A 27,175-nucleotide genomic window follows, 5' to 3' on the forward strand; every position below is an offset into this window, starting at 1 on the left:
CCGTGCAGCAAGGAAGACCCAGCCAGGCAAAAAGTAAAATAAAATGCCAGAGGGAAGACTGGTCTACTTCTATACTCTTTATAGGAGATATTACACAACTGTCATATGAAAAGACAATCAAAGACTATGTAGCCAAATATATAGAAAAATCTATTATAGAAGATTATAGAGTTTATTGGATAAAAAAGTGACTTTTTTAGTTTGTAGTGTATATGGTTTAAGATAGTTTTTATATGCAGTTTATTGTTCCTCGTCTAAATAAATGTTCACTGCTATTTTATTCTTTTTTTTTGGCTGCGCTGGGTGTTCCCTGCCGTGAGGGCGTTTCTCGCGCTGTGGCGATTGGAGGGCTTCTCTCTAGACGTGTGCTGGCTTCTCACTGTGGCGTCTTCTCTTGTTGTGGAGCACAGGCTATAGGGCGTGAGGGCTTCACTAGCTGCTGTGCGTGGGCTCCGTGACCGTGGTTCCTGGGCTCTGGAGCACAACAGTTGTGGTGTGCATGCCTAATTACTCTACTGTATGTGGGATCTTCCAGGATCAGGGATCGAACCTGTGCCTCCTGCATTGGCGGGCAGATTCTCTACCACTGAGCCACCAGGGAAGCCCCAAATAATCACTTTTTAATCTAATTTTCTCACAGTCGTGTCCAACTCTGCAGTCCAAAACCCATGTACTGTTCATGGAATTCTCTAGGCCACAATACTGGAATGCATAGCCTTTCCCTTCTCCAGGGGATCTTCCCAGCCCAGGGATCAAACCCAGGTCTCCCACATTGCAGGCAGATTCTTTACCAGCTGAGCCACAAGGGAAGCCCAACAATACTGGAATGGGTAGCCTATCCTTTCTCCAGGGGATCTTCCTAACACAGGAATTGAACCCTGGTCTCCTACATTGCAGGCGGATCCTTTACCAACTGAGCTATCAGGGAAGCCCAGAGGGCTAAGCTACAAAACCTTTGCTCTGACATTGGACAATATTCCAAGATATTCAAGATATATTGTAAAGGGGGGCTGGGGTGAAGGTGGGGGAAGCAAGTTGCAAAACAATATGCATAGTTGTAGCCTGTTCTTATCCTAAAATTACTATATTTCATTCATTCTAAGATACACACACACACTACCAAATTTTAACATCTCTGATCAATGGCCTATCAGAGTTTAATTGGCAGTTTTTTCTCTTAGAGGTCTATAAAATAAAATGCATAATCAATGATACCTTAGATTTGATGAAATACAACAATTGTTAAAGAACAAAACTTGAACTAAATAAATTTAAAGATGAAATTTACTTTATTCAACGACTCATGTACCAGACAGAAGACAAATAGAAGGACAGAGTTGTACAAAATGGAAGTTTTGCTAAGAGGAAATGGAAGCTTTTTACAGGCAGAAAGAGGGTAGGACAAGGAAGTTTAAAGTGGATTATTTGGGGAAGTTTACCTTTTCTTTGAAAGGTGGGTGGAATCTTAGTAGGCAGATTGCCTCACTAGTGCAGACCAAGACATTTCAGACTGGTTTAAAATGTCTCACTCCTGGGAGAGGCCAAAACTACCTTAGGTATTAAGTCTTGGTGGTGCTTAGCATAAGTGACCCCATTTGGGGGCTCCTGCTTCTTTTTTAACACTGTATATAGCACACTAATCAGACCAGGTTGCATCTTGAAAGCCCTAGTCTGGAAAACCCTTCAGCTGTTTAGAAAGCCTTCTATTAAACTGAAAAACCCTAGGTGTTAAGGCACAAACAGAAACTGGTTACCAAGAACCTGCTTGTAGGGCTGGTTGACATGGCAATCAGAGGATTGTCATGTAAGGGAGTGATTGGGGCTGGGATTCTAATGTTGTGGCTTCTCACTTTGAAAGCAGATCAACGTCCAAGTGTGAAGAGACTCAACACCCTTCTGACCTGATTCATGCCCAGTCCTGGACTGGCTGGGACTCTCTCATTAAGCTGGTAGCTGAAGGAACAAGACCAAGAGGAAATAAAAGGTGCCTGGAGTCTCAACTGCTTTACCATCAAAGGGTATCCTTTATCCAAGTTCAGTAAAATGTTATCCTAAGCAAGTTCTCTTGAGCCTATAACCCTAGGGGGATCTTGGGTTCCTACTATATTAGTGTAATATATTCAAATGTATTTGCATTCAAAAAAGTTAGAATACAGGATAAATTACAGGTTAGAATACAGGATAATTTCTGAGAGATTATTTCTCAGGAATGAGGTTAATGGAGATTTAAACTCTGTACTTTTATATTTCCCTATTATTACCTTAAAAAAAACCCTCAGAAATTATACCTTTATAATCGAATAAAAAAGGTAAAGATATTCCAATGGGAAAATACAGGCTAATATTAATAATTAAGTGGGTAAGCAACTGATGTTATTTCCTTTTCACATCTTAACCCTCAACTTTCTAATGAGCATGAACTGTTTTTTCCAATATGAAAATGTTTTAATAAATAAAAGAAACTCCCTTCAAACACATTTCACTTCTGCAAATAAAAATAAACGCACAAATTCTTCAACATCGCAAGCAAAAAAGCTGTTTATTTCTAAATCAGATTTACACAGGATTTGGATTTATTCATTAAGCAAACCCATTGGTGAGAATAAACTGAGTGCCTACTGTCGGGTTAGATAAAACTCTCGCGGCTTTCTCGATTATGTTAATTTGATTTTAAAAATCTGTTTTTAATAAAAGACAGTTTCAAGAAACCTGTAACTTTCTAAAACTTCTAAAAGATAAGGGATGCTGCGGCTTAGCGCCTCCCGTCTCACGTGACCCTCCCAAACAGGGAAGCCATCTTAAGCATCGCCTCATAGAGGAAACTACATCTCCCACAATCCTTGCGGCTTGCGTCGTGCTGGCACTTTTACTGGCAGGGTCTTAGAGCTGAGCCTGTAGCCGGGCGCCATCTTTGACTCTGGCAGTCTTGGATTTCTGCTGGTGTTGCTGCTGAGAAGACGGCGGGCGGCAGCGGCTAAGAAAGAAGAAAGACGTGGCAGCAAGCGGGAGTCGGGGATAGTGTCGACGGTTCGGTAAAGTTTCTGTTCTCTGGTAACTAAACCCGTTTTTTTGCTTCCCGGGTGGCTTGGGGCCGGGGAGCTGGGGGAGAGGGCGAGGGGAGTGGCCGCGGCCTCCCCTCGCCCCTGGGTCGCGGCCTAGCCCGGAAAGTCAGAGCGGGTCCTTAGGTCTTGCGGTAACGACCCTCTCCTCCACCTTCCAGCGGCCGCCGTCGCCGGGGCGGGCTGGGGGCCCCAGGTTCCCGCTTCCAGTTCCCGTCCACCCTGCCCCCACCCCGCCCCCGCCTCACTTCCCCCACCCCCACGGCGCCTGCTCCTTTCCCAACCTTCTTCCCCTCCCCCACATCCGGTGTTGGCGAAACTGGGATCCCGGCGCAGCCCCTGGAAGCCGGCTTGTTAGCCTTCCTCCAGAGGAGAATTGACACTAAATCGGTTCCTTCGGGGGCAAGAGTTTCCCTAGCTTAGCGGACCCCTGCTGCGTAAATGGGATTGAGTGCTAGGAGCTGATTTTACTTACTCTCATTCCTCTCTAGGGCCCCACTACTTGGGAGATTTTCTCAAACTCCACACACAGAAAGCCACCGACCTTATTCCGGTATCCTACACCCCTTCCGTACCTTAATTACACTTCCCACCCCCAGCCCTCAGCATCGGAATCAAGAACAACAGGGACACTTCCGTTCTCCTTGTGGGATTGATGAAACCGTAATGAAGAACACCCCCTAAACTCCCATAATCGGTGCGGATTCCTATGGGGAAGGCTCATATTGTTGACATCTTCCAGCCCTTGGTTCTGGACCTTGAGAAGGAGGCTGAACTAGTGATAGCGATGTTTTTTAGGATAAATGTGTGTAGGTACTGGGGGAAGGGGAGGGATCAACCAAGAAGGCATGAGAATGGTTTAAAGCTAGTATTTCATTTTTTGCTGCTTATATAGAGTCCAACTTAGGAGTTACTCATTTATAGGCTGTACAGCTTCTCCAGTCTAAACATGTCCGAAAACCAAGCATGGATTAACTCTTGATACGAAAAATAAATTGAAAAATCGCTTGTGAGTAAAATTTTAAAGTTTTACTCTCAAAGCTTTTTTTTTTTTTGCTGCCCATATTTTTAAAAGAACTGTGTTACTGTTACTGTTTTAGAGTTGAAAGGGCTCAAATAGCATTTTGCTGTTAATGACCAGTATGTGGAGTCTGATTTAACTTTCCAGAAATGACGTTTTGAGTTGTATTGCCAAATTGCAGTCCTAAATGGTGAATGTTGAATGATGCACTATGTTTTTGTTTAAATGAAATTTACGGAAAATAATTGACTTCATTGAGAATTAGGGGAAATTGATGTTGCTATCATGAGGCAGCATTAAAAAAAAACAAACATTTTAAAAGCTGAAGACATTTCAAGCAGGTTTAGTTCTTGATGAAATAGAAAGAACATGGACCTGGGATTTAAAAGACCTGGTTTCTAGCTGCTACTTATCAACTTTATTACACTGGGAAAGTGGGCCTCAGTTGTTTTTCTGTAAACATGAATAAATTGGACTATTTGAATTCAGAACTCAGAAAGTTGGAAGGGATCTTAAAGCCCTCCATGAAAAAGTTTGGGAATGTTCTCCATTGCTGTCATTTTTCCTCCAAAAATAACCTGGCTTGGAAGTCATTGGTCCAAAGGGAATTTGACTCCCCATAGAAATTGGAGAAAAGGTAATGCAAGTAGAGAGGAACAGCTGTGTATACGTTTGAGGAGTAAACTCACTAACAGAGTCTGGTGCGAATTTTGGAGACGTAAAAAGGATGAGTGTATGTACCTTAAGTGTACCAGTTTCCTCACTTTCTCCTGGTAGGAGACGTAGCACTTTTGGTGGTGCTGGGATTCTGGGGTGTGTTCCTATTACTTCTAACACAGATGAAGAAGATGTGGTAGAGGGAAAGATGGTAGCAGAAGGAATGGATAAAGAGGCAGAACTGCCCACTAAAAAGAAAAGAAAGAAGGGTTTGCGAATTAAGGGGAAAAGGCGACGAAAGAAGCTGATCCTTGCGAAAAAGTTTAGTAAGGATTTGGTATCTGGGAGGCCAGTTGCAGATGCCCCTACTTTGTTAGCTTCTAGTGCCCCTGAGCAGGATGAAGAAAGTCTCTTTGAAAGCAATATAGAAAAACAGATCTATTTACCTAGTACCAGAGCCAAGACCTCCATTGTGTGGCACTTCTTTCATGTGGACCCGCAGTATACCTGGAGGGCTATTTGTAACCTCTGTGAAAAAAGTGTCAGTAGGGGTAAACCAGGTAGCCATCTCGGGACATCTACTCTTCAGCGACATCTGCAGGCAAGGCATTCACCTCACTGGACAAGGGCCAACAAATTTGGAGTTACAAGTGGGGAGGAAGATTTTCCTCTGGATGCACCTTTATCTCCCTCTTCTGCTGGAAGCAGTGGAAGCTTTGAATATATCCCTGCTGATCCATTAGATAATGGAATGGGTAAGAAACGTGATAAATCAGTATCTGATGCCCTGAGGGCACAAAGAGGGAGATTTCTCATTAAAAGTAACATTGTCAAGCATGCCTTAATTCCTGGAACAAGAGCCAAGACATCTGCAGTTTGGAATTTTTTCTATACTGATCCTCAGCACATCTCAAGAGCTGTGTGTAATATATGTAAGCGAAGTGTGAGCCGGGGTAGGCCAGGTTCTCATCTAGGAACTTCAACACTTCAACGACACCTGCAGGCCACTCATCCCATCCATTGGGCAGTTGCCAACAAAGACAGTGGTGCAGTTGGAAATGGATTAGATGAAGCTGAAACTGAGAGAAATGATCTCTTGAGTGACACTTTGCATGGAGAGAAGTCTGCAGGCGGCCAAGACGTAGCAGCTGAGCACCTTAGTGACTCTGATTCAGATGAACCTCCTGTATTAGAGGTTGAAAATAGAAGATCTGAGAGTCCTACTCCTGCTGCAGAGCAAGACACTCAAATGCATGCACAAGAGCAAGACACAGCATACTGTGGAAATTCAACTTCAAGTCAAATAAGTCAGGCAGTTATTCAAATGATTGTGGAAGATATGCATCCTTACAACTATTTCTCAACCCCAGCCTTTCAGAGGTTCCTGCAGATTGTGGCCCCTGACTATAGGTTACCGTCTGAAACTTTCTTTTTCACTAAGGCTGTACCTCGGTTATACGATTCTGTCAGAGAAAAAATTTTCTTAACTTTGGAGAATGTTCAGACCCAAAAGATTCACCTGACTGTGGACATATGGACCCATGACCCATCCACTGACTATTTCATTGTGACAGTACATTGGGTCTCTTTGGAAACTACACCTTCTTTCAATAATGGCAGGATCCCCAACTTTAGAAGGTGGGCAGTTCTTTGTGTAACAGGTTTAGCCAAAAACTGTTTGATAACCAACATTTTACAAGAATTAAATGACCAGATTGGTCTGTGGCTTTCTCCTAATTTCCTCATCCCTAGCTTCATTGTTTCTGACAGTTCGTCTAGTGTAGTACACGCAGTCAAAGACGGCGGTTTTACCCACGTGCCATGCTTCCTGCGTTGTTTAAATATAGTCATTCAGGACTTTTTCTGTGAGCACAAAAGCATTGAGAACATGTTAGTGGCTGCCAGGAAAACCTGTCATCATTTTAGTCATTCAGTCAAGGCCCGTCAGATACTGCAAGAGTTCCAAAACGATCACCAACTTCCATGGAAAAATTTGAAACAAGATGAAGCTGGCCATTGGATTTCTACCTTTTATATGTTAAAATGGCTCTTGGAGCATTGCTACTCAGTTCACCATAGTCTTGGTAGAGCCAGTGGAGTTGTGCTCACCTCCCTTCAGTGGACTCTAATGACATATGTTTGTGATATTCTTAAACCATTTGAGGAGGCCACCCAGAAAGTGAGTGTGAAGACCATAGGATTGAATCAGGTGCTACCACTCATCCATCATTTACTCCTTTCCCTGCAGAAACTCAGAGAAGATTTTCAAGTCAGAGGTATTACTCAGGCCCTCAATCTGGTAGACAGTTTATCTCTGAAACTTGAAACTGACACCCTACTAAGTGCCATGCTCAAATCCAAGCCCTGTATCTTGGCTACTTTGTTAGATCCTTGCTTTAAAAACAGTTTGGGAGACTTTTTTCCTCAAGGTGCTGATTTGGAAACTTATAAGCAGATCCTTGCAGAAGAAGTTTGTAACTATATGGAATCTTCACCAGAGGTCTGCCATATTGCAACTTCAGAAGCTTCTGGCCCCTCAGCTATAGTAGAAGCTGATTCATTTACCTCATCTATAAGAGAAGGCACCTCCATTTCAGGATCTGTTGATAGCTCAGCTGCAGATATTGTTGCCATTGGAGGCAAAAGCTTCATGTTTCCTTCTGCTATGGCAGTGGTGGATGAATACTTCAAAGAGAAGTATTCAGAGATCTCAGGGGATGATGACCCTTTGTTTTATTGGCAGAAGAAGGTGAACGTATGGCCAGCTTTGACCCAAGTTGCTATTCAGTATCTGAGCTGCCCCATGTGTAGTTGGCAATCTGAATGTGTCTTTACTGCAAATAGCCACTTTCACCCAAAGCAGATCATGAGCCTGGACTTTGATAATATAGAACAGCTGATGTTTCTGAAAATGAACTTGAAAAATGTTAACTATGATTATTCTGCATTGGTTCTAAGCTGGGATCCTGAGAATGAAGTTATTCAAAGCAATGAAAAAGAAATATTATCTTAATTTCTTTTTCCTTTCTCCATTTAAAATGGGCAACTTATTGCTATGTTAGTGTATCCTAATTGCTATAATTGTTATATGTAGTTATACTAATTATTCTTTATGCACTATCTGGGGAAACCTGATAACACAGAAAGGGCTGAAAATTCCTCAGAGGTAATACAGTATCGACAAAGTAAAGATTAACTTTAAAGATTTCATAGTAGTAATTCAGTATAGCTATCACCTGAAATTTTGTTTGTTCCAATTGAGAGGGGAAAAGAGATATTTTAATTAGAAAAATATAGTGCAGCATTGAAAGGCCTTAGGCTATTTCTGGCTGGTAGATTGAACTAGTAATTGGTTTTAAGTTAAAATTTCTCTCAACTTGGGAAGGTTGATTGCTCTGAAACCAATGAAATAGAGAAAAGGCAGGACTGTATAGTCCATGGGTTCACAAAGTCATATGGAGCTGAGCGACTTTACTTTCGTACTAAACTGATATATCTCCCCTCCCCCCACCACCACTATTTTTCTATTTCTTTAAAAACCCTGATTCATACTTACAGCTTGGCAAAAACAAAAGTTCACAAAATTGTTTTATACTTCGGAGTTTCTAATTGCCTCCTCATACTGGTCAATTTTATAATTTAAGTATGATAGAGTTGCCCTTTATATTTAAGATTGGTTCTGTATGAAACGGAAACATTAGAAAACAATTAGATATTTTTAGTCTTTGAATTGCCCTATTTAACTTTTATTGTAAAAACAATAAAAGATTATATAGGTACTTTTATATAATTTATGGGTAAATGACAAAAAATTTACAGAATTGGAGAAGATTAAATGGGAATAAAAACGAAAGCCCCGTGAGCATACTGTGACAAAACCAATATCCATTTCCCAAAGAATGTTTCTCTGAATTTAAGTGATCATAAATGTCTTCTTAAAAATTACATCGAATGACCCATAATACTATATTCTTAACTGTGAGATTATTTTGGCCTTAACTCTTATTTCAAAATAAGCAGTCAGTATTTTCATGTGTTAGTAATCATTGCCTCACTGGTAAAAGAATTGATCTCAGTTGATCTTGTCCCTTTCCACTCTGAGAGTATTGTTTTTGTGATCGAGTGGGAGGCCAGAAATGATGACTTTTAGTAAAAGTTTCAGACTGAATAACTAATGTAAGATCCCAATTTTTCCTTTTTTTCATTTTAGATTTGGGGATATTCCCTGCCCAAAAATTTCCTGGAAAATTGACTAGTATTAAGTGTGAGTAAAAGGTGTCCACTTTTTTTAAAGTTTTGATTTTAGTTTTGTCTTGGATAGTATTTGGCAAGATTTAGCCTAGAAATTATGTAGTATTTATTACATGAGAATCAAATTGCTTTGTTACTGGGCTGGTTTCAAAATTTAGAACTCATTTCTATGTATCAAAATCGCTCTTCATTTTTGTTTTTTTGAAATTCTTAAATGGTAAATGTACCATTGTGAAATGAAATTTCAACTCCAAAAGTTTACCCTTTTACTAAATGGAGTAAATGGATAATTACAAAGTCTTTAGTTGTAGCCATCACTAGTAAAGAATTTGGAACTAGATTGCATAAGCCTTTGCAGGGCCGCCGTTGAATGTCATGCCAGTGACACTGGTGTTATAAAAGAAGAAAAAAGTCTTCCCTTAGATAGAAACTTTGTGTATCTTGACAGTGCCAGTTCAGGATGGCTGTGATGCTGCTCTGCCTCCTACAGCCTGCTGCACCACTCTGTAGTCACTCTGTAACTATGCATTTCTATCTTTTTTGGTTAAACACTCCCTGAAGATGATAAAAGATGATGTGACAGTATACATACATCCATATTATACACATTGATACATGTGTAAGGATTTCCCTTCATTTTTATCTTGTGGGCCGGGCAAAATTTAGTGTAACATTAAAATACTTCATGATACTTTGGTATAAGAGGAAATTCACTATTTTTATAATGACCCAAATTTGAAGGCTTTTGTAGTGTATTTTAAAAGGGAAAACTTACCCAGATGTTTTATTTCTACACATTTGTGTACGTGTGTGTGTGTGTTTATAAGCCAGTTAGTATGTATATGTATATTATACATAAAACACTATATTTTTACATACAAGTATGTTTTTATTATACAGATAATAAAGATGGGGGAAGGTTTCTGTTTTTTTCTTAATAGGTGAAGAAATCTTGAAGACCAGAAATTGGATCTTATTGAATTTTGGTGTTTTTTTTTTTAAATTTTTTCTTTCTTTTTTCTTTTTAAATTACTTGTTCGGCTATGGAAGATTGATCTTTTTTCTTTTTAATAATCCTTTGAATCTCAAGTTCATCTTTATATGAACTCTTTTTTTGTTGTTTTTTTGTTTTTGAGGAGATAACTAACCCTAGCTGTCTCCAGTTTGACAAAGGTTATTTGAATGGACTTAAACTCTCAGTAGTTGAGAGATATTTTAAAAACACATCCTGTGTTTGAATTGTGGCTGAGAGGTTTCCTTGGCAATGTGAGGAGGAAAATTCTTTCTGCCTCTAATATTATTATTAATTCATGGATTGAGTGTTGGTTCGACCTACAGGCGTAATAAATTGGAACTCAGTGAAGACACAGACATTCCTGTTGAGATCAACCAGCTAATGTAAGTGTGGAAATTTTTTTTTTTTTTAATCATTAAAGGGGTAAACATTTTTGTAATTTAGGGCATAATTTTCCTGAACCAGTAAGAAATCAAAAGGATAATTGTCAACACATTATTTTTTTCTTGTAATTGTTTACAAGTTTTGGGGCTTTTTTGATAGGAATATCACTGCTCCTTTTTTTCTTGATAATATGTACTTATAATAAAAGTAAAAGCAGTGTAGACAAGGTGGATTCTTCATGTAATTCTGCCTCCTCAGAGAAGACCACCGTTGACAGTTGATCGTGGCATCGTTCCATGTCCATGCTCGTAGCTTTGCCTCACCTCTTCTTAGTGGCTGTGTTTGTTGCTTTATAGAAATGGATATGCAGTAACTTAGTCTGTCCTTCATCGATGGACTTCTGGGTTTTTACCATTGAAAACAAAAATAGCCCCTTATCTAAAAACAGCTATATATATATGTATATATACACACACACATATGTGTGAACTATTTCTTTGAACCAGTTCTTAAATGTGAATTTGTAGAATTGTTACAATTCTCTAAGGAGGTTATACCAATTTACTGAATTAGTGAAGTCTTTTTGATTTTTAAAAGTTCTTAACACATCCCTTTTAGCGAAGGTATTAATCCTTGGCCATGTTGCTGATCTTTTGCCATATGAATGGTTTTCATTTTATGTAGTCATTTCTATGAGTTTTGTCTTGGTTTGTAACTTTGGTATCATGTTTAGGACAGATTTTTTTTATCCTGAGCTTATTTAAAAAAAAACCATGCATTTCTTCCCAGGACTTGTGTTTACATATTTTATATTAAAATGTAATCTAAGGATTGTAGTCACGTGACATTGCCGATCTTCCTCCCCTTAAGCATTGTCAAGAATGCTTTCTTAGCTCCGCATAGCTATGAATTTAGACTCTTTCTTATATAGTGCTTTTAGTGAGTTACAGCATCTTTGTCATCCTTGCTTTTGTTCTCCTGGAACCTTTTTTGTATGATATAGAATTTAACTTTTTCAAATGGATGGCTAAATTTATTTTGGTTAATTTCAAATGCCACTTTTTCCAGAAACTGCCTGAATTCTGTTTATCTTGTACTCATTCATTTGCCAACATTATATTTAAATGTTATATTTCACACCTGTGGTAATTACAGGAAGCCCAGGGCCCTCTCATTCTTCTTCAGATTTTCTTAGATAATTTTGCAGTCTGTCAGGTTCCAATAATGAAGTATCATTGAGATTTTGAATTGAATTGCATTCAGTCTACTGAAGGTATTTAGGGGAAAAGTTTCTGTTCTTTAAGTCTCTACTCCGTTCTCTCTCCATTATCCAGGTCTTCTTGTGCCTTAGTAGTTTAATAGTTTTGGTTTTGTTTCTAATTTGATGGGGTCTTTTATATTTCTTTTGTTTTCTTCCTATATGTTTTAGTTTTATTGTGACTAGTACTCTTGTTATCATTTGAATGATTGTTGTTGGAACATAAGAAATTTACTGATTTTAAAAAACATGTTAATTTTTACAATTTACTTAATTGATTGTTAGATTGTATAGTTTGCAAGCATATAATCTACAGATACTAAATTTTTTGCTTCATCCTTTCTAATCTTTATACTTTTTTCCCTTATTGCATGCACTGAACTCTGAAACAGTGTTGGATGGTAGTAGAGACAGGCGCTTTTTTTTTTCCCTTGAGTGATTTACTTGTAATGTTTTACCATGTCACATATAGTTTCTGATCAATTAGTACATTTATGCTAAGAAGCTTCCTTGTAATTTACAAAGAGTTTTTATTGGGAATAGATGTTTGTAGCTATTTTTTAAAAGCCATTTTAACTTCAAAAAAAACTACAGTTTTAAATATTTTTTCACCATTTTTCTGTTCTTGAAATCTTAAGACACCGCAGAGTTTCCCTTTTAGCCCCTGTTTATTCTAGTAATGAATTTCCCAGTGTTAAACCACTCTTGGTTCTGAGTAAACCTCCTTGGATCATGGTTTGTTACTCTTTTGATATACTGTATGGTTCACTTTATTTAGGATTTATCAGCTGTGTCATAAATCAGACACCCCCAAGTAGTTGCTTTAAAACTTAAAAAGAAATAATGAGATAATGCCTTTTCATTGTTTTGTTCTTTTTCTACTACTATTTATTTTTTCTAATTTTTTTTTTCTGAAGTTAGACTGCTTCCTTTAGTAATCTTTAAAAGAATACGTGGAGTACATATATGATATATACTTTATGAGACTTTCTAAAACCTTCTTCCCAGTCCTGAGCTTTTCTTGAAATGTAATTTGAAAAGTTCAATCTGGGGTCATAATATCACCTTTAAATTCTGGATATTTTGTCTTTTGAAATTTTAGATATTCAAATAATGTGTCAAATGTCAAGTCTGATTTTCTTTCCTTTGTTTTCAGTCTGCTTTTCCCTAGAAGTCTGTATAATTCTGCTTTACCATTGGAATTCAAAAATTTCACCATTATATATATGGTATATGGTGAAGTAGCGATGTCTTTAAAGAAAATTTCTGCCTGGCATTTGATGACTCCTTTAGTTAAAAGACTTAAGTTCATCCAGTTTAGGGAAATTTCTTTGTATTGTTATTTTATTATCATTTCTACCAGTTCCATTCCATCCTTGTCTAATTTTCACTGTGTAGAAATGGAATCTTCTGGAATTATTCCTATTTTATATATCTTTCCTCTCACATTGACATCTTTTTACAATCTGGGGAATGTTCTGATAGTAATATTCTATAATTCAGTTTTGTCTTTTTCATCAGTGTTTATTCAGATTTTTATTTATCTTGGGTACTATTTCTTTTTTTAAAAAAAGGGAATGTGCACCATGGTTTTGGACTTTTGTCTTATGTAGTAATAATTACAGTCAATTTTTTACCTCTACATTTTTGGGGGCTATTTTCTTGCATAGCAGTTATATCCTTCTTCCCACCCCCTAGTGAAAGTTTTAGAAGTTCAGTATGTAAAAGGGATATATGAAAGAACTGTTCTATTTAAATATTAGTAATGTGGTGCGTATCTATTCAGGATTCAGTCTCTCCATGCCTTGCCTTGCCTACCTCAGGGTGTTTTACAGAATTGATTTTGAAAAAAACGGTGGGTGGCGGGGGAGTACAACTCATGCTCTTCTGCTATTTCATACAGCTCATTTTGTTTGATTAATATGTAGCAGTCTTACTGAAACCAACAACAGTTTCATTTATGTTCTTTGGGATGTTGATTTCAGGGATGAAAGGGACACCAAAAGACCTTTCTATTGTAAACGTTTCCATTCTTTTGTGACTAATCCTTTTCTTACTGTGTGTGTCATTGTAGTTGACTGAGCATTCCTGGAGGCCTTACCCCACTGGAGGCCGTTTCTCAGTCTGCATTTGATGCTGTGGCAGAGCTGATGCACAGTGCCCTGTTAGTTTCCGGTGTGCCGCAGAGTGGCTCAGTTGCGCATACACAGATACCCATTCTTTTCCAGGCCCTTTTCCCATGCAGGTCGTTGCAGAGTAGTATAGTAGACTGTGCTGTGCGGCAGGTCTTTGTTGATTGTTTGTTTTATATGTAGTAGTATGTATGTGTTAAACTCCTGATTTTTCCCGCCTCTAAATTTTCTTTCTTTTCTTTGGCTGTTCTGTTTACAGAATCTCAGTCCCCAAGCAGGGACTGAAGTCAGGCCATGAAAGTACCAAAGCCTAACCACTGGACCACCAGGAAATTCTCTTCCTCCCTCTGACTTTAAAGCTACCTTTTGGTGTACCCCAGATGGTGGAATGCATTCTCTTTGTGGTCAGAGGAATGTTGGTAGTGGACTGGTGAAGTAGTATTAAAGACCCAATCCTTGTTCTGTTCTGTAGTATATCAGCAATGGTCAGGTCAGTTAGGGTAGACTTGAATTTTCTGTCACATCTGTGTTTCATCATATTAGAAAATGTAGTGTTATTCTCAGCATAAAATAATAAATAGCCACCTGTAGTCCTACCACCGTGATGATCACTACTGCTAACCTTTGCTCTATATTTTTCTAGCTTTCTTCCTGCTACCACATCCTCACCAGCACTTGGTGGTGTCAGTTTTGGGATTTTTGTCAGCTATTCTAAAAGGGATTTGCAACTCCCAGCGATACTGAGTGTCTTTTCACATGCTTGTTTGCCATCTGTGTATTTTCTTTGGTAAGGTGTCTGTTTAGATCTTTTGCCCATTTTTAAATTCATTTTTAACTTATTTTTTTGGCTGTGCCCCATGGCATGAGTGATGGGATCTTAGTTTCCCACCAGGGGTCAAACCCGTGCTCCCTGCATTGGAAGCATGGAGTCAACCACTGGACCACTGGGGAAGTCCCTGGTTTGTTTTTCTTACTGTTGCATTGTAAGGGTTCTTTGTATATTTTGAATACCAGTCCTTTTATCAGTTACGTGTTTTGCAAAAATTTTCTCCCAGTCTGTAACTTGGCTTCTCATTCTCTTAATAGTGCTTTTGAGAAGTGGAAGTTTTTAATTTTAATTAACTCCAGCTTATCAATGGTTTCTTTAATGGACTGTACATTTGGTGTTATGTCTAAAAAGCTATCACCACACCTAGAATCACCTGGATTTTCTCTTGTTTTATTCTCTAGGAGTTTTTAAATTTCACATTTGTGATCCATTTTAATTTTTGTGAAAGGTATAACGTCTCTGTCTAGATATATTTTTTTGCATGCAGTATCCACTTCTTCCAGCATTGTATATTGAAAAGACTGTCCTTTCTCCTTTGAAATTGCCTTGCTTCTTTGGCAAAGATCGGTTGACTCCATTTGTAATGTATATTAGTTTCCTAGGGCTTCCATAACAAAGTACCACATACTTGGATGTCTTAAAGCAGCGGAAGTTTATTATTCACAGTTTCGGAGGTTAGAAGTCTGAAAAGGTGTTGACGGGGTCATGCTCTCTTTGAAACCTGTAGGGAAATGATCCTTCCTAGCTTTTAGCTTCTGGTGTTTGCTGGCAATCCTTGTCATTCCTTGGCTTATAGAAGCATCAGTTTTTTAACATGTAGATTTCTAGGTGTTTTTTCATTGTTAGAAGATGGTGATGAACTTCCTTATGCACTATTCTTTTTCATATTTGTTGCATATTAGTTCAGTTCAGTCACTCAGTCGTGTCTGACTCTGTGAGCCCATGGACTGCAGCATGCCAGGTCTCCCTGTCCATCACCGGCTCCCGCAGTTTACTCAAACTCATGTTCATTGAGTCAGTGATGCCATCCAACCATCTCATCCTCTGTTGTCCCCTTCTCCCGCCTTCAATCTTTCCCAGCATCAGAGTCTTTTCAAATGAGTCTGTTCTTCGCATCAGGTGCCAAAGTATCCAGTGAATTTTCAGGACTGATTTCCTTTAGCATTGACTGGTTGGATCTCCCCAAGGGACTCTCAAAGAGTCTTTTCCAATACCACAGTTCAAAAGCATCAATTCTTCTGTGCTTGGCTTTCTTTATAGTCCAACTCTCACATCCACACATGACTACTGGAAAAACCATAGCCATGACTAGACGGACCTTTGTTGGCAAAGTAATATCTCTGCTTTTTAATATGCTGTCTAGGTTGATCATAACTTTTCTTCCAAGGAGTAAGCGTCTTTCAATTTCATGGCTGCAGTCACTATCTGCAGTGATTTTGGAGCCCCCAAAAATAGTCTGTCACTGTTTCCACTGTTGAATATTAATCTCAGGATAAATTCTGGAAATACAATTGAAAGTCATACGATATTTAAATTTTGAAGGTTTCGTGTGTGTTTAGTAACATAACTCTTCTAACCTAGGTTGCTACGTTAAAGGCTGGTTTTACCATGGCCTGCTATTCTTGGATTAGGAATTGTTAGCAGAAAATGTGAATAAATTTGATTCATTTTAATTTCAAGTTGTAGATCAATATTTCTCTTTTAAGATCTTTTTGTTTTGTTTTGGCCAAAACCTCTTGGTATGTGGAACTTCCCCAACCAGGGAGCAACTCCACACTCCGGGTGGTGGAATTGCGAGTCTTAACCACTGGACCACCAGGGAAATCCCTAGATCCATGTGTCTGAAACTTTATCCTCTGATGCAGGGGTTTGTAGAAACCCCTCAGATTCTGACATGTGCTCTTGTCATGTATTTTTACTTCTGTAGCTTGCTTTCTTGAACCCTTGAGTGCGAGAACTATGGTATGGCAAGGACTAAGGGGGAGAGGGAATGTTGGTCATTCTGCATAAGCACTAGTTTAGGGATAAGCCCTGAGAACTTCTTTTGCTCCTTGTGTGTAACTGGTGTGCAGCTCTTGGGTCGTCTTCATCGTATTAGCTTGCTCTACAGATTTTTCAAGGGTAGTGGTTCACCAGCTATTCCAGCGAGATAGTTTTTTCCACATACTTAGAATTATATGCTTTTGAAATAACAAAAATGCTTGTTAACATATTGAAACATTTGTTAGATGAAAAAAGTCTAGTTTGTCAGAAATACAAATTGAGCAAATTATCTTGTGTAAAATAGTCCAAGTTAATAATCTAAACTGCAGATCATTTGTTGAGTATATACTGCTTACATAATTTATGCTGAAGCACCATAGAGAATGCAAAGAAAGAAGCATGGCTGTTTAACAAAAATTTTGCATTGTAGATGAGAATGTACAATATTCACAGATTAAAATATGAATCAGAATTTTCATAAGGCTCTGCTCATTGGTCAGGGTGACTTGGAGAAGATTGTTGAAAGAATTTACCTGAAGTCATTTGTTGTCTTCTCATTTTAGGATTAACATTTAAAAGACGATTTCTGTGATTGACTTGTCTTTTGGAAGATTAAACCCATATCAAGAGGACTTGGAGCTGGTCCTCGCCTAGAGGAAGCAGTGGCTTGTTTTCAAAAAGCCACTTCTCATCCAAGGATCTACTCAGCATGCCTAATCAAGGAGAAGACTGCTATTTTTTTTTCTATTCTACTTGTACTAAAGTAAGAATTAGCATCTCTAAGTCAGTTCTTTCTATGATTTCCCTAATAAAATTGACTAAACTTTTCCCAGCATACCAAGTTGTCTTTTATGTTTTGCTCAACTGTTTATTATCTGCTGTCAATTTTTAGTAAAGGATAGCATTCCTAAGCGAATTCGTTACTCATCGTTTTTTTCCTGTTCATTTTATGTTCTCCATACTCTCCAGAAGTAAAAAGATAGCATTTAGTCATCACTCAGTGTTCCTATAGCTATAATTAATCTGTTCAGGGTGCTTTTAAGGAATCAGGAACACTTGACTGTGGCTTGCTAACTTTCGTCTTTGTGTAGTAAATTTACTTTGTAGTAAATGAATGGGTGGATTGGGTTGTACTCATAGAATTGTCATGGACTGAACCTGACTTGTCTTCAGGCTCCCTGCTGAACCCTGACGCCACTTTTCTAGGCACGCTTTTGCAGGTCTGTCAGCGCTTTTGTCTTTGTTGGAGCTTCCTGTTTTTCAGCTTGTTTCTTCTGCAGCTCCGTTTAGGTTTATCCATGATTTCCTGTCATTCCTTGATGGCTAATTCTTCACATGTGTTTTTTTTCCCCCAAGTACTTTTCTTAAATCATTTTGGTGCTATATTGTTAGTTTTGCGCAAAGCTTTGAGTTTATGCAACAAGTTGCACAACAGTAGCATTTTATTTCAAATAGTAGCATTGTATGAAATTTATAGTGAAATACGGAATTATACTTAAATTTGAATCAATTACTTTCTAACTTTCCACTTAAAGCTAGTTATACAAGTCAGGATATATGAAATGGTTTTGAAGATTAACTGTAAAACATATTTTTTAAGGGTACCTAATATTCCCACTTGTATTTTTGAACCCGCTCTCTCAGCTTGTGTCATTCATGTTGTCAGATCAGATAAACGATACTGTCAAGAAATCACTTTTAGGAAATTAAACATTTCTTGACCTCAGATTGTTCTTACCATCCCACTTCAGTTGTTGTCTACCTGTCTCTCCGTCCTCTTCTGTGCTTGTCTAGGTACCGAGAAACTTACAGTGAGCGTTTTGCCTGGGGGCTGGTTTGATCCCACAGTTGTTTCTGTATTCTTTCTGTTCACAGGGTGACAGCTGTCCATTCCGTCACTGTGAAGCTGCACTGGGAAATGAAACTGTTTGCACATTATGGCAAGAAGGGCGCTGTTTTCGACAGGTGTGCAGGTTTCGGCACATGGAGATTGATGTAAGTCTTCAGTTGGTGTTTTAGTAAGTAGTCTTGTGTCCTGATGGGACAATAAAAAATATGGCAGTAAAAAACATTTTATGTAACATGAGTTAAATTCTTTTTTAATGACCTAGTGAAATTTCTGTCATTAGTGGAATGCTCACTTAATATCGAGATGCTTTATGGTATGAATTAGTATCATATTTCATAAAGGCCATTTGGTAATCTGTCTTTGGTAAAATGTAAAAATCATATATAGGGAGTATTCATATTTCTGTGTTTATTTTAAAACAGTCTGAACTTAGAGAAAAGTTGCAAGTATAGTATGAAACTTTCCACTAAACCATAACTGTGATAAACCATCAAAATTAGAATATTAACATTTATATATTACTCTCATTGACTCCTCAGATCCCATTCAGGTTTTGCCCTTGAACTGGTGATGTTCTTTATTGCAGTAGGAGTGAGTCCAGAATCATGTGCTGCATTGAGTTGTCATAGTGATTTGGCCTTCTGTCTAGAACAGTTGATCAGTCATTTCTTGCCTTTCATTGACCTTGATATTTTGGTCACTATAGTACAGTTATTTTGTTCATCTAATACTTCCTCGTTGCTAAATTCAGATCTTATATTTTTGGCAGGAGTAGCACAGAGGTGATATTCTTCTCACTGCTTACCGTTGAGTGGTGTACAGTTTTAATCATCCATTACTGATGTTAACTTGCATCACTTCATGAAGGTGGTAGCCACCAGATTGCTTCACTATACTTTTTTTTTTTTTTTGTAATTAAGTATTTTGGAAAGGTACTTTGAGACCTTGTAATTATCCCATTTCATATCAAATTTTGAATGAAGGGGTTTTTTTTCCAGCTTTTTATGTGTGGCCTCAATGATTTCCTGTTTTATTCAGTGTGGTATATGCCATTACTGTCATTTTTTTCTCCTCAGATGTTTGGCCGATAAGAGCCCTTAAAGCTGATTTTTGTGTCTTTGTGGTGTTTCCATCCTTGTTTGAACACTTCTTCACTTTCTGGCCTAACAGGATTGTCCAGGTTCACATGCTCTACTTGTTTGCCCACCCTGCTCGTTATCTGACTACGCTAGACCCCCACTTGGGAAGATCCTGCCTTCCTCAACCTGCTTAATCTTTGATGCCCCTTCTAGGCTGACCTCCATGAGTACACCCTCCTCACCCTATAATGAGATTGCTTCTGCACAGAGGCCTTCCTACCCTTCTCAGGCTCCAGCATTGTGCTGGCTATCCTCCTACACACATGCTTTGCTAACCCTGACCACTTGGGCCGATTCCACTTCATCCCGTGGATGCCTTCTTCATCTCAGTCAGCTTCCAGCGCTCTGCTCTGGGCCACTTGCCCTTCCTCTCCCAGCAGCTATTCCTACCTCTCTCAGCCTCACCTAATGACTTTCTGAATTGTTTGAGAAGGGGTGGGGAAAGAAGAAAGAGCCGAAGTGTGCAATTTGTAGGTCTGGGGTTGTGTAGCCACTCCATTCTGGTTTCAGTTGAGCACCTGGTGGCTCAGTGCTAAAGAATCCGCCTGCCTGTGCAGAAGACGTGGGCTCGACCCCTGGGCCAGGAAGATCCCCTGGAGAGGGAAATGGCAACCCATTCTGGTATTCTTGCCTGGGAAATCGCATGGACAAAGGAGTCTGGTGGTCATGACTTAGCAAATAAACAACAACATTCTGTGCTGTCTTCCAAATAGCAGATTGACTAAGTACATTCAGAAAAAGAAATGCTCTTGCAACTTTTGAAAAATCATGCTGTAACATTGCAAGCAGAGTAAACTGGCACAACTCTTAGGAAAGCTGGGCCAGTCTCTAAGAACATATATTAGATTGGTGCAAACGTAATAGCTGTTTCAGACCGTAAATTTTAAATCATTATAACTAGCTTGAAACACATCTTTATTAATCAAAATAGAATGAATGACAATCAACACATTTTGCCAATGAGAAATAAATTGCTTCGGGATTTGGTGAATTCCTGGAAAACATTGTCTGCATCCTTCTGGTTGTGAAAGCATTCTCCATGCAAAAAGTTGTCCAGATGCTTGAGGAAGTGATGGTTAGCGAGAGGTCAGGTGAATATGGTGAACGAGGCAAAATTTCATCGCCTAGTTTGTTCAGCTTTTGAAGTATTGCTTGTGCAGTGGTTGGGCGTTGCTGTGGAGAAGAATTGAGCCCTTTCTGTTGATCGGTGCTGGCTGCAGATGTTGGAGTTTTTTGTGCATCTCGTTGATTTGCTGAGCATACTTCTCAGATGTAATGGTCTTACTGGGATTCAGAAAGCTGTAGTGGGTCAGACTGGCAGCAGACCACCAGGGTCCATGACCTTTTTTTTGGTGCAAGTTTGGCTCTGGGAAGTGCTTTGGAGCTTCTCCTCCATCCAGCAGCTGAGCTGGTCATCGTCAGTTGTATAAAATCCACCTTTTGTTGCTTGTCCCAGTATGATCGAGAAATGGTTTGTTGTTGCATAGTATGAGAGAACACTTCAGAACAGTGATATTTTTGATTTTTGGTCAGATCATGAGGCTCCCACTCTTCAAGTTTTTTACCTTTCCAATTTGCTTCAAATGCCTAACAACCACAGAATGGTCACCTTTGAGTTCTTTGGAGGATCAACTTGAATGATCACTCTCAGTTGGTCATTGTCAACTTCTGAGCCAGCCACTCTGATTTCTTGAACTACCATGGCACTGTATGTTTGTTGGCAGTTCCTGGGCCAAATGCATCGTTGATGTGAGTTGTCTCCGCTGCTTTATGACCCATTTTGAACTTGAATAAGAAAATCACTTGAATTTTCTTTTTGTCTTACATCATTTCCCTAGTCTAAAATAAATATAAAATAAACAGCATTAATAAGTCATTAGCAGAAAGACAAAAAGTGAGAAATGCACATTAAAATTATGTATAACATAATCATGTTTATTTAAGAATGTATTCCAGTATGAAACAGCAGCTTTCAACAGTGGGAAAACCACAGTTTTACATCAGCCTAATACATTTAGAAGTCTCTAGAAAACTCAGGAGACTTAGCATATGGCTTATGCAAGCATTCACGCATGCATGTGTGTGTGCTCAGTCGTGGCTGGCCTCTTGTAACCCCATGAACTGTAGTCTGCCAGGGTCCTCTGTCCATGGGATTTTCCAAGCAAGAGTACTGGAGTGGGTTGCCATTTCCTTCTCCAGGGGATCTTCCCAACCCAGAGATTGAATGTATATCTCCCACGTTTCGTGCATTTTATGTGAATTCTGATTTATTACAGTGATAGAGTAAGGATACACTGATTACAAAAGACAGTTGTAGTCTGGAGTTACTCATACATGCGTTTCTGTTATGATCTCTGCATGAGGGTTCACAGAGAACATACGCTTCTCCCAACAGTGAACATGCAGCAACGCGTGTGCGTGTTTCTCCTCTGGGAAGCCCATTACATGGGGCTTCCCCGGTGGCTTAGTGGGTGAAGAATCTGCCTGCAGTGCAGGAGACGTAGGTTCAGTCCCTGGATCCTTAAGGCACAGAATGGTTCCATATTTCTTAGTTAAATACTTAGGGTAGCTTTATAGTACATGAACTGCGCCAGATGAGGAGCATTCACTGTGTATCTTTGGACTAGCTGTATATCTTTGAACCATGTGTTAAATATATAGCTCTTTTAAAAGCTAAAGAAATAATCATGTAGGAGAATGTTACTATGAGGATGTGTTGCTAAGTGAAAATGCACAGAATTATATGGAAAACTTTTAAGTGTGAATCAATACATTTTACAGTTTTTTTTTTTTCCTAAGAATTCTGTAACAAAATAAGTGACTCACTGTGTAATGGCATAATAGGTATTAATTTTATTTTCCAAGTCATCTTTATTATTTGTATATTACTTTTTATTTTGAAATAAAATTCAGTAATGGTATTAAACACGTCAAATAAATGTCCTGTGACTTCAGTTTAAAGATAATGCTATCATATCCGATAATTTGAAGGTTGCTTTTACGAAAGAAGCAAAGACAGATCCAGGAGCAGGGAAGATTGGCATTAGATGCTACCTCAAGAAGTAATTGGATACTTGTTATTTTAAAGAGAAATGGTAGCTTTGTTTTTTTTAACATTTATTTATGTGTTTATGTATTTATGTACTTATTTATTTGGTTGCACTTCCCTGGTGATAACAATGGTAGCATCTGGTAGCTTCATGGGTTTCCCTGGTAACTCAGCTGGTTACAGGTTCAGTCTTGAATCTGCCTGCAATGCGGGAGACCTGGTTCGATCCCTGGGTTGGGAAGATCTCCTGGAGAAGGGAATGGCTAGCACTCCAGTATTGTGGCCTGGAGAATTCCATGGACTGTGTATAGTCCATGGGTCCCAAAGAGTTGGACAGGACTGAGCGACTTTTCATTTGGTTGCTTGGGGTCTTTGTTGCTCCTCATGGGCTTTCTCTAACTGCAGTCAGCGGGGCTGCTCTTCATTGCAGTACACGGGCCCCTCGTGTGGTAGCTTCTCCTGTTGCGGAGCACAGGCTTCAGTACTTGCAGCACACGGACTCCGGAGCGTGGACTCAGTGGTCGTGGCACATGGGCTTAGTGTGCTCCACAGCACGTGGAGTCTTCCCAGACTAGGGACCAGACTCATGTGCCCTGAATTAGGCGCATTCTTAGCCACTGTACCACCAGGGAAGTGCAGTTGTAGCTATTAGACCTAACCTTTAAGGGTAGCGGGATACTAGTAAATACTATAAAGTTCAGGAAGTGCAGGACATAACTCTTTTACATTGTTGTTGCTCAGTCTCTCCGTCATGTGTGACTGCAACCCCGTGGACTGCAGCATGTCCGGCTTCTCTGCTCTTCACTCTCTCCCAGAGTTTGCTCAGACTCATGTCCATTGAGTCAGTGATGTCATCCAACCATCTCATCTTCTATTATCCCCTTCTCTTCCTGCCCTCAATCTTTCCCAGCATCAGGATCTTTTCCAATGAGTTGGCTCTTTGCATCAGGTGACCAAAGTATTGGAGCTTCAGCATCAGTCCCTCCAGTGAATATTCAGAGTTGATTTCCTTTAGGATTTGACTGGCTGACCTCTTTGCTGTCCAAGAGACTCTAAAGAGTCTTCTCCAGCACTACAGTTCTAAAGAATCTATTCTTGAATGTTCGACCTTCTTTATGGTCTAACTATCACATCCGTACCTGACAACTGAAAAAACAATAGCTTTGACTGTACGAACCTTTGTTGCCAAAGTGATGTCTCTGCTTGTTAATTCACTGTCTAGGTTTGTCATAGCTTTTCTTCCAAGGAGCAAACATCTTTTAATTTCACGGCTGCAGTCACCATCTGCAGTGATTTTGGAGCTCAAGAAAGTAAAATCTGTCACTGTTTGCATTGTTTCCCCATCTATTTGCCATGAAATGATGGGACTGGATGCCATGATCTTAGTAGTGTTTTTGAATGTTGAATTTTAAGCCAGCTTTTTCACTCTCCTCTTCACTTTGATCAAGAGACTCTTTACTTCCTCTTCACTTTCTGATTAGAGTGGTATCATCTGCATATCTGAGGTTGTTGATTTTTCTCCCGGCAATCTTGATTCCAGCTCGTGCTTCATCCAGCCTGGCATTTCGCATGATGTACTCTGCATATAAGTTAAATAAGCACGGTGACATAATTTTTACCAAATCACCTTTCAGAGATGTTGAGGTAGTTTACATTTCTGTTATCAGTGTGTGGGACTCATGATTCTTCCATATTCCTACCAACACAGTGTATTATCAGTCTCCCAGTATAGCAGATACTGGGATCATTGCCCTTCTTGATACCTTTAAGGTTCTTTTTGTTTCAGGGGTTGTTTCTCTGTTTCTTCCATATTGAAAAATGGAAGTTTTTGAATAGTACTGCTGTTCTTGTCTTGAAATTTAAAGCTTACGCTGCTTTATTATGAGAGATCTAACGTAATGCAGGTTATTAATCAGACATTAATTACTTTTCAGAAGTGCTTATCGGGACTCTTTTGAGTTACATAGGAATGTGCACAAATCATTATGTTACATGTTGAATTTTCATTGAGTGAGTGTACCTAATAGACCAGCACCCAGATCATGAAATAGAACATTTCCAACCCTGTCTTCCCCCTTTATCGCCTCATTGTCATTCACCACAATCCCAAAACTAGTCACCGTCTTGACCATTCTGCCATAGTACAGTTTTGCCTGTTTGGTTTTTCTGCAAATAGAATCATACAGTATGTGCTCTTTTGTCTGGCTTCTTTGATTTTGCACCCATGGTATTGTTTATTCCCTCTTATTACTGGGTAGCATTGTATTTTATGAATATACTGCAGAGTATTCCAGAATGTATATGCTGGAATAGATCCATTCAAGTGTTGCTGTACATTTGGTTTGTTTCCATTTTGGAGCTCTTTTCAATAGTGTTGCTTTGAAATTCTTTATATACATCTAATGTAATGTCTGTGTTAGAACTAATATGTATTTCTCTTGGACATATATCCTGTGATCCAGCAAATCATTCTATTCTTGTTTTTCTTGTTCCCTTTTATAAAAGCAAGGTAGCTTGGGAAGGAAACCTTTCTAGTGTGTTACATGAGCCTTTGAGAAATCGTGAATGGGAAGAATTTTTTTATCCAAATCGTGAACTCTCAGCTTCAGATAACAACTGCAGTTTATTGACTCTTTTATCGCTAAGTGCTTCTTGTACATTATTGCATTTATTTCTCATAAGAACCTGATTAGATAGCTACTGTACTCCCATTTTATAGCTGAAGAAAGTGAGACTAAGAGGTATTATTTGTCTGACATTACACGGTCAGTAAGTAATGCGATAGAGAATCAAACACTATTATCTTGGACTCCATAATCTAACCTACTACATTACCGCACTTTTCTAAATTATGGACATTTAAGATGAGGGCAAGGAGGAGAGAACAGCCAAGTTCTTCCCTTCTCTTTCATTTCTCCATCATGCTAGGATATGTCACTTTCAGCAACCCCTTTTCCTTATACTCAAAATCCTCACATGCCTCAGATTTTTTAACCTTGTGTGAACTTTGTCCAGAAAACATGACCAAATGAATACAGGTCATACTGATGTCTTCTTCCTCTTACAGAAAAAACGCAGTGAGATTCCTTGTTATTGGGAAAATCAGCCAATGGGATGTCAGAAACTAAACTGTGCTTTCCATCACAACAGAGGACGATATGTTGATGGCCTTTTCCTACCTCCAAGCAAAAGTGAGTTTGGTTTTTTAATTTTAAAAGGCTAGTTGCTATATAATGAACACCTACGTGCATACTTGGTAGAGTACTGTCAACATTGCCGTCTCTGTGGTCTTGTGAGAGAGCAGTTTTATTTTCACTTCAGATGAGGAAACTGAACTTTATTAAGGTTAAATGACTTGTGCACAGTCATAAGCCAGTAAAGTAGCAGTCATGATTAAAACTTTGTTGACAGAAGCTGTGCTGCTTCACAAATGTTTCTTGGCATGGCAGTTTAGGTTACTTTAGCTTACGTCATTTCCCATTTCCTTACCATGCTTACAGAGATTTTCAAAAGAAACTTGATTGTCCGGGCCAGGGGTTGGCAATCCTGGTCTTTCACCTGTATTTCAAAGTAAAATGTTACTGAAATAAAGCCCTGCCCATTTGTTTACATATTTTCTATGGCCAAATTTTGTGCTACTGCTGCAGAGTTGAGTAGTTGAAACACAGATCTACAAGGCTTAAAATATTTATTGTATACTTCTCTATATTAAAAATTTTGCTTATCCTGCTCTAGGGTATAATCTAAAATAAAACTTACACTCTGTCAAAAGCTAGTATTTATTTCCTTATAAAGTAATTTCCTAGTGGAGTGATCAGCCATTTAAAAGCCACATCTGCTGTGTGATTAAAATCTGATGGCTGTATATTCTTATCTTCTTTAAGGGGAAAAAACGCTCACTCCTTTTTGATTTGATTCAAAAGTATTACCCACTGTCTCTTTAAAAAGCTGCTTCTTGATCCTAAAGCCTAGAATTTCAGTGTTAAAATTTAATGTCTAGAATGTGTAAATAATTACCATGCATCTAGCTTTTATTCTTTGAGTGCCCACTTTGTGTTTACATGGAGTGAATAGTTTTTAGCTAGAAGCCACATTTTCCCTCCTGGAAGTTTAGAACCTAATTGGGAAAATTAAAAATTAAATTTTAATTAAAAGACAAATTAAAAAAGACAATGCTCAAATCACCAAGCTTATTATAGATAGTTGGAAATTTTTTGATTAATTGGGACTTTTTTTTTTTTAATTTACAACTAATTTTTTGTGTCTAGCTGTGTTGCCCACTGTGCCTGAGTCACCAGAAGAGGAAGTGAAAGCTAGCCAGCTCACAGTTCAGCAGAGCAAATTATCTGTCCAGTCTAATCCCTCTCCTCAGCTGCGAAGTGTTATGAAAGTAGAAAGTTCAGAAAACGTTCCCAGCCCTACACACCCACCAGTGGTGATCAATGCTGCAGACGACGACGAAGACGATGACGGTGAGCTTTAGCTCTTTCTTTAGGACAAGGAAAAGATCAGGGTAACCTAGTGAGTTAGCATCAGATTTGAAACTCTG

General features: G+C 38.8%; 3 protein-coding genes across 19 annotated transcripts in view; all 3 read left to right on the forward strand.

The window, feature by feature from the left end:
* The first annotated feature begins 2,907 nt into the window (after positions 1-2,907).
* LOC132657452 (uncharacterized) lies at positions 2,908-9,910 on the forward strand. The gene is made up of 3 exons (XM_060395992.1): positions 2,908-3,051; positions 3,551-3,756; positions 8,948-9,910. The coding sequence occupies exon 3, from the start codon at positions 9,449-9,451 to the stop codon at positions 9,545-9,547; it is 99 nt and encodes a 32-aa protein (XP_060251975.1). The 5' UTR covers positions 2,908-3,051; positions 3,551-3,756; positions 8,948-9,448; the 3' UTR covers positions 9,548-9,910.
* The window catches only part of ZC3H11A (zinc finger CCCH-type containing 11A), a 46,150-nt gene continuing 21,882 nt past the window's right edge, over positions 2,908-27,175 (forward strand). The window contains exons 1-8 of one of the 17 annotated variants that reach the window (XM_042256902.2): positions 2,908-3,051; positions 3,551-3,756; positions 8,948-9,001; positions 9,930-10,386; positions 17,153-17,352; positions 18,465-18,584; positions 25,694-25,817; positions 26,895-27,098. In XM_042256902.2, coding sequence (XP_042112836.1) covers positions 17,299-17,352; positions 18,465-18,584; positions 25,694-25,817; positions 26,895-27,098 — 502 coding nt within the window. In that variant the 5' untranslated portion in view covers positions 2,908-3,051; positions 3,551-3,756; positions 8,948-9,001; positions 9,930-10,386; positions 17,153-17,298. Of the gene's footprint in view, positions 3,052-3,550; positions 9,002-9,929; positions 10,387-17,152; positions 17,353-18,464; positions 18,585-25,693; positions 25,818-26,894; positions 27,099-27,175 lie in introns of all 17 variants that reach the window. The other 16 variants (XM_042256899.2, XM_042256903.2, XM_012186920.5 and 13 more) reach the window with 16 other exon arrangements.
* Positions 4,946-9,009, forward strand: ZBED6 (zinc finger BED-type containing 6). The gene is made up of 2 exons (XM_060396691.1): positions 4,946-7,724; positions 8,948-9,009. Exons 1-2 carry the CDS (start codon positions 4,946-4,948, stop codon positions 9,007-9,009), a joined length of 2,841 nt encoding a protein of 946 aa, XP_060252674.1.

The sequence above is a fragment of the Ovis aries genome, chromosome 12 (assembly GCF_016772045.2).
Source record: "Ovis aries strain OAR_USU_Benz2616 breed Rambouillet chromosome 12, ARS-UI_Ramb_v3.0, whole genome shotgun sequence".
Classification (NCBI taxonomy): Eukaryota; Metazoa; Chordata; class Mammalia; order Artiodactyla; family Bovidae; genus Ovis; species Ovis aries.